Source organism: Hordeum vulgare, chromosome 7H (assembly GCF_904849725.1).
Source record: "Hordeum vulgare subsp. vulgare chromosome 7H, MorexV3_pseudomolecules_assembly, whole genome shotgun sequence".
Taxonomy (NCBI): Eukaryota; Viridiplantae; Streptophyta; class Magnoliopsida; order Poales; family Poaceae; genus Hordeum; species Hordeum vulgare.
In genome coordinates this window covers 27843317-27849054 of record NC_058524.1, presented here as the reverse complement: position 1 = coordinate 27849054, position 5738 = coordinate 27843317, and the positions used below count along the sequence as shown (strand labels likewise).

Below are 5738 nucleotides of genomic sequence, written 5' to 3'. Positions count from 1 at the left end.
GGTTTAAAGGAGTTTTAGCAACATATCTACTCTATTCTCCTCATATTTTTCCCACAGGGTTTTTGGGGGAGACTCTCAAGATTATCTGGAAGATTTCTCAAGATGGAAGATCTATATGCAAGAAGCTTTCAACGATGAAACATTCAAGGAGCGGTGCTGTACAAGGGGGAGTGATAGAAATTAATTAGTAGATTAATTCAAGGGATATGTCCAACCCGAACAGTCGTGTCTCCTCTTTGTGTCTATTGCCAACAGGCACCTGTTCTGGAGGGATGCCTCTGAACAGACACCTCTTCTTCGCACCTCTTCCAGATGTATATATACTTGAGAATCAATAGAAAGATGACTAATCGTCCATTCACTTTCTTTCAATCTCGTTTTACTCTAACAATAATAAAGCACCGATGGCTTCTGCCGTCCGTCGTGGCAGTTTTGCAAAAACGCCCCCCTGTTTTTCCAAAATCAACCCGCGGTCCTTCAATAAGTGAAAAAAACGTTTCGTCTTTAAAAAAAACCTCTGTCCTCCATCGGTCCAGGGATTGGGTGGATCTGATCTGGCTGAGGAGGAGGCCGGTCCATCGACGGCGGCTCCGGCGCCGGCGAGCGGCGCGGTGGTGGTCAGAGGTGGAGGCGAGGCCGAGGGGCGCGTGGGGCGGCCGGATCTGGCGGCGGGCACAGCGCACCATGCGGCGAGGCGGCGAGGCTGGAGGCGCAGGCGCGCAGGACGGCGAAGTCGAGCGCGGGCGGGCACAATCCAAATCCGGCAGTCCGAGTCAACTTCACCGCGTCGGCACGACTCGAATCCCCGCCCTGCTGCCTGGTTGCCGCCGGACGGGGAGGCTCCGCTCCTCTCACTTTCCGCTTGCCACGAGCAGCGATTGTGCGAGGGGATCAATGGACGTGGAACCCTCGCGCTCCGCGGCCCATGACGAGTCCGGCGCGGCGGCGTGGGCGTGGATTCCGTTGGCAAGTACATGATTGGGGTGTATGATCTCCAACGTGATGCCTTTGTGCCAGATAATGTCATAGATGATCGTCGGCTATGGCTGAGGATAGATTACGGCACTTTGTATGCTTCAAAATCATTCTTCGACTCGAAAAAGGGCAGGAGGATTGTATGGGGTTGGTAGTGGGAGACAGATAGTCCTTCAGATGATCTTGCAAAGGGTTGGGCAGGACTCCATGTAAGGAAATCTTCCGCTAATTGGTTGTATTGAAATAGTGATGTAACTGATTTAGTAAATGAGTGTAGCATTTTTAACCTCAATTTTTATTACATTTAGACGATCCCCGGGACAATTTGGTTAGCCGCCAATGGCAAGCAGTTGTTACAATGGCCAGTTGAGGAGATTGAGTCCCTTCCAACAAATGAAATCAACCATCAAGGACTAGAGCTCAACAAGGGAGACCTATTTGAGATCAAGGAAGTTGACGCCTTTCAGGTAGTTTCCTTTTCACAGATGCTTACTTGGTCTTCCGAAGAATCCTTTTTTTACTTAAGAAAAGTTTTATGCCAGTAAAAGCTGCAGGGTCTTCTAGTAATAACTAATTATGGATAGTACTATCTCTGTAACTAAATGTAAGTTGAACTGCAAAAACGTCTTATATTTAGTTACAGAGGTAGTACTTTTTGGAAACAAAAGGATAGGCATACATACTTAAGCTTTGGTGTGTTGTGTATTTTTCAGAGCAACTGTAGCTAATCAGGCGCACATTTTCTTGAAACAGGCTGATGTAGAGATAGATTTTGAGCTGGTGTCCATCGATGAAGCCGATCCTTTTGATCCTTCCTGGCTTTTGGACCCCGAGAAGCATTGTGGGGAAGCGGGTGCATCGGTTCCTGGTGGTATAGGTCCATTTGGACTTGTTATTCTGGCCTCCGACAACATGGACGAGCACACTGAGGTGTATTGCAGAGTCTACAAGTCACAGGAAAAGTACATGGTACTCATGTGCTCTGACCTAAGAAGGTCAGTGATTATGTCTCATGCCGTAATTTTGGTTAGTATTCTGTATAAACGTCTGAAAACTAAACTGAAATATTATCTTTTGTGTGCACAGGTCTTTCCTGAGACCAGGACTGGAGAAACCAGCCTATGGAGGCTTCTTTGAATTTGATCTTGCAAAGGAAAGGAAGATATCACTCAAAACCCTGGTAAGCTGGGAGGCTCTGCCATTTCTCCTGTTATTCATTTCCTACATGTCAGAACTAAAAATGGATGGTTGGATGCTGCCTTGCAGATTGACCGGTCGGCGGTGGAGAGCTTCGGCGGCGGGGGTAGGGTTTGCATCACATCCAGAGTTTATCCGGCGGTGCTCGCCGACGTCGGCGGGGCCCACATTTACGCCTTCAACAACGGAAGTGCCACGGTCAGGGTGCCACAGCTCAGGGCATGGACCATGAGGAAGGCACAAGTGAATGTGGAGAAGGGTTGGAGTGCTATTTAAAACAGAGGAGCAATTCGATTTCCCCGATTCTTTTACTATCATTCATGAGCATTGCCTCGTAGAAATAAGGACATTCAGCAGGAAAAAATAGCCTGTTTACAGCTACTAATTATGACTAAGCTGGTGGCTCTGAATTTGGATTTTGGTGGAGTGTTCTTCTCCGTTTCACCTGTGGTAACTCATCAGCGAGGACTCTCTGATTCGCAGGGCTTTTCTGGTAGCGTCACTCCTGACTACGTCCCATTCCAGATGTGGGATACCTTACAGGTAAATCACTTTTCTACAGTAACTGTTTGCAAGCTTGTTGGACCCCCAAACTACTTGGTCTTCAGTTCTTATATATGCCTTATCCATGGCTCTTTGTTATAGGGGCTCTCGACATACATCCGTGCAATGTTGTCTACTCAAGTAAGCTTGGTAGTGCTGTGTCTGTTCATCTTTGCTTTGTGTTTATGTCTCATCGTTTCCCGGTTTCAATGGAATGCCACCTGAACTGGTTTCAGGCCCTTTTAGGTGCCATTGGCGTAGGTGAGAAATCTGCTAGTCATAGGTGCCACTTTATAGGTAAATTTGTTCCACCAATCTCCATATATATGATTCTTACATAGTATGCCTGGGCTTGCACACTTTCCTAGGTGCTAGCAGATAACTTACGAATTATCTCATGAACATGTATGAGCGTCCCCCCCCACCCCCACCCCCACCCCCACCCCCTGAAAATCTGAATTTTGGATACTAATAAAGCACGGTGATATTCTTGGTTTCGTCCCGCATCTGATCCTACGTTAAGTGTATTATAGTGCATGATTTCTGTAGCTCTTTCTCATGAAACTTCCGTTCCTGCAATTGTTGCTATATTGATGGGCATTCTATTGTTTTATAGGGTGCACTAGATGTAGCAAGACGTGCCTCGGCATTTGTTCGGGGTGATGACGTTGTTCACAAGTTATTCACAGAGCTTGCATATCGCTACAAGTAAGTTTTACCTATGTTATGGGTTGGTTTTTATTTTGGTCTTGTTAGCATGCTCAAAAGAACCTCTCAAGCTATATATCTTATGTATCTTTGTTATTTTCTACTTATATCTAGGGCGTCGACTGATTGACGGTGTTGGCAATGCCCCCTCCAGATCTACATCTTCTTCCCGAACGAGCCCAAGCCCGGCGTGAAGACGGTCAAGAGCTACACCGAGAAGATGAAGCAGGAGAACGTGTACAATGGCGTACTCGTCATGCAGCAGGCGCTGACCGCCTTTTCCCGCAACTTGATGCTCGGGTTATCGCAGGAGAAATTGCAGCTCGAGGTCTTCCAGGTCGAGCTCTACATTCATGCCTTGTGCTCGTATGACTAATATCCAGTGCTTCTCGCCATGTTTGATGTTTAATGTAGCCCTGTCCTGCAGGAAGGGGAGCTTCTTATAAACATTAAGAATCACGATCTGGTTCCTGAGCACGTGCTCCTCACAAAGGAGCAGAAGAAGACGTTGTTGGAGAAATACACTTTGAAAGAAACTCAGGTCATACAAATTTGCGAACCCTTTGCCCACTGTAACCGACCTGATATTCTAATCGATGCAAGCATGTCATAATGTGAAATGTATTTCTATTTGAGCCATGTAAGTCTTTGATAATCATCTGAGAAAAAACAATTATATAACTATAAACCATGACAATGTATTCCAGTATACCTTCATGTACATATTCCAGATGGCAGTGTTGGGAGGAAACACATTATTAATTTGAAAGAAAAGGCTCCCTCTACTTCCTCAAGCTATATCTGTTAGTTCATATTCATAGTGTAATCTCTAGAAGGTCTTATATTTAGGAACGGAGGGAGTAATACTTATTTAGCTATGAAACGATGTTTACAGTTTATAAGCTAGCCCTTCTTATTATATTTCAGAAGATTGATAATCCCCATTACATTACTACAGTGGTGTAATATGCAGAACCTGAGTTTTGGTTGCCAAGCAAATTTTTATGTACTTCCATTTTAATTGCCAATACTTTCCATACTTGCATATTTCTTACCCACCTTATGACATTGTTTGACTATTATAATTTCCATTTCATTGATGGTAATGGTAAAAATAAGAATATGCTGCTTTGCTACACACACATGTTATGTTTGACCAGCTGAGTTCTGGATGGTTTATGGTATTTTGTGAGGTTATGCAACACTTGGGCTCTATAAAATTAGTGTTATATGTTTATTAGATGAACTAGACAGAACAACAAGATGCCGATTTGAATGAGCCTTGAACACAAACATGCAGTTTTTAAAGACAAAATGTGTGGGTTCGACATGTTTTTTCTTCCGGTGCAACGCACAGGCATATTTTACTATCTCCCCTAATAATAAAGCGTGCAGCGCTTCTGTCGCTCCTCGTCGGTCATTTTGCAGAAAAGCCCTCACAGTTTCAGTTAATTAACCCGCAATCCAACTTTAAGTCAGAACGAACTGTTTTCTGTCCTTTTGCAGAAAAGTCCTCACAGTTTTAGATAATCAACCCGCGGTCCATCTTTTAGTCGGTGCCGAACTGTTTTTTTGCACTTTACAGAAAACTCCTTGATGTTTCAGGTAATCAACCCGCCGTCCCTATTTAAGTCAGCCGAAACATTTTTTTGTTTTAACAAAAAAAACCCTGACTTTTCAGTTAATCAATCCATATTTTATCTAAAACAAAATTATCCATATCTTTTAAACCGTAACTCCGATTTTAACATGTTATATATGAAATTTGATTGAAAAAATGTGTAGAATCTAAATAGGATGTTATTTTTAGCTGTTGAATCTTCTTAAATATTATTTTTGGTGCAAACTTAATCTGTAATGCACTGTCTTTTTTTTCTCTCTTTCCAACGACCATACGAATTGCAATAAATATACATTAAATTAAAATCAAATTGAGAGGAAAGAAAACATCGTTAACCACACATGCACACCTTTGGAAAATCTCGTGGGGGAGAAACAACATATTTCTCATCTTATTCCGAGTGATTGTACATTCAAACGTGCTTTTGTTGTGTGAGCACTGATGACATCGTCGACAACACAAATGTGCTAATATATTACTTTCAAAGCGTGTGTTATTTTCTCTTCCGTTGCAACGCACGGGCTTTTTTTGCTATTAATACTATGCAAATTATCACACTGCATAGCTCAGGAAGGTTATTATTGAGCATTGTTTTATAGAGTCAAATAAATGAAGAAGAAAATGAGGTGTTATCTGCTCTGTTTACAGAAAAAAGGTGTTTGAGGCAATCATGCAAATGAAATAAAACAAGGCT

The 5738-nt window shown here is 43.2% G+C and overlaps 1 protein-coding gene, 1 long non-coding RNA gene and 1 pseudogene across 2 annotated transcripts; all 3 read left to right on the top strand.

The window, feature by feature from the left end:
- The first annotated feature begins 684 nt into the window (after window positions 1-684).
- Window positions 685-2449, top strand: LOC123408102 (annotated as a pseudogene).
- Window positions 2450-2662: 213 nt separating this feature from the next.
- LOC123413490 lies at window positions 2663-2991 on the top strand. The gene is made up of 3 exons (XR_006613754.1): window positions 2663-2715; window positions 2818-2856; window positions 2952-2991. It is a non-coding gene; the product is annotated as an uncharacterized LOC123413490 (long non-coding RNA).
- A 445-nt stretch (window positions 2992-3436) lies between these two features.
- LOC123408100 (DNA-directed RNA polymerases II and IV subunit 5A-like) lies at window positions 3437-4036 on the top strand. The gene is made up of 3 exons (XM_045101295.1): window positions 3437-3445; window positions 3578-3760; window positions 3851-4036. Exons 1-3 carry the CDS (start codon window positions 3437-3439, stop codon window positions 4034-4036), a joined length of 378 nt encoding a protein of 125 aa, XP_044957230.1.
- The last annotated feature ends 1702 nt before the right edge of the window (window positions 4037-5738 follow it).

Excerpts from the sequence above, each read along its gene's own strand:
- LOC123408100 (XM_045101295.1), top strand. Across the intron at positions 3,761-3,850 it reads TGCAGCTCGAGGTCTTCCAG|GAAGGGGAGCTTCTTATAAA; the intron begins GTCGAGCTCTAC and ends CCTGTCCTGCAG.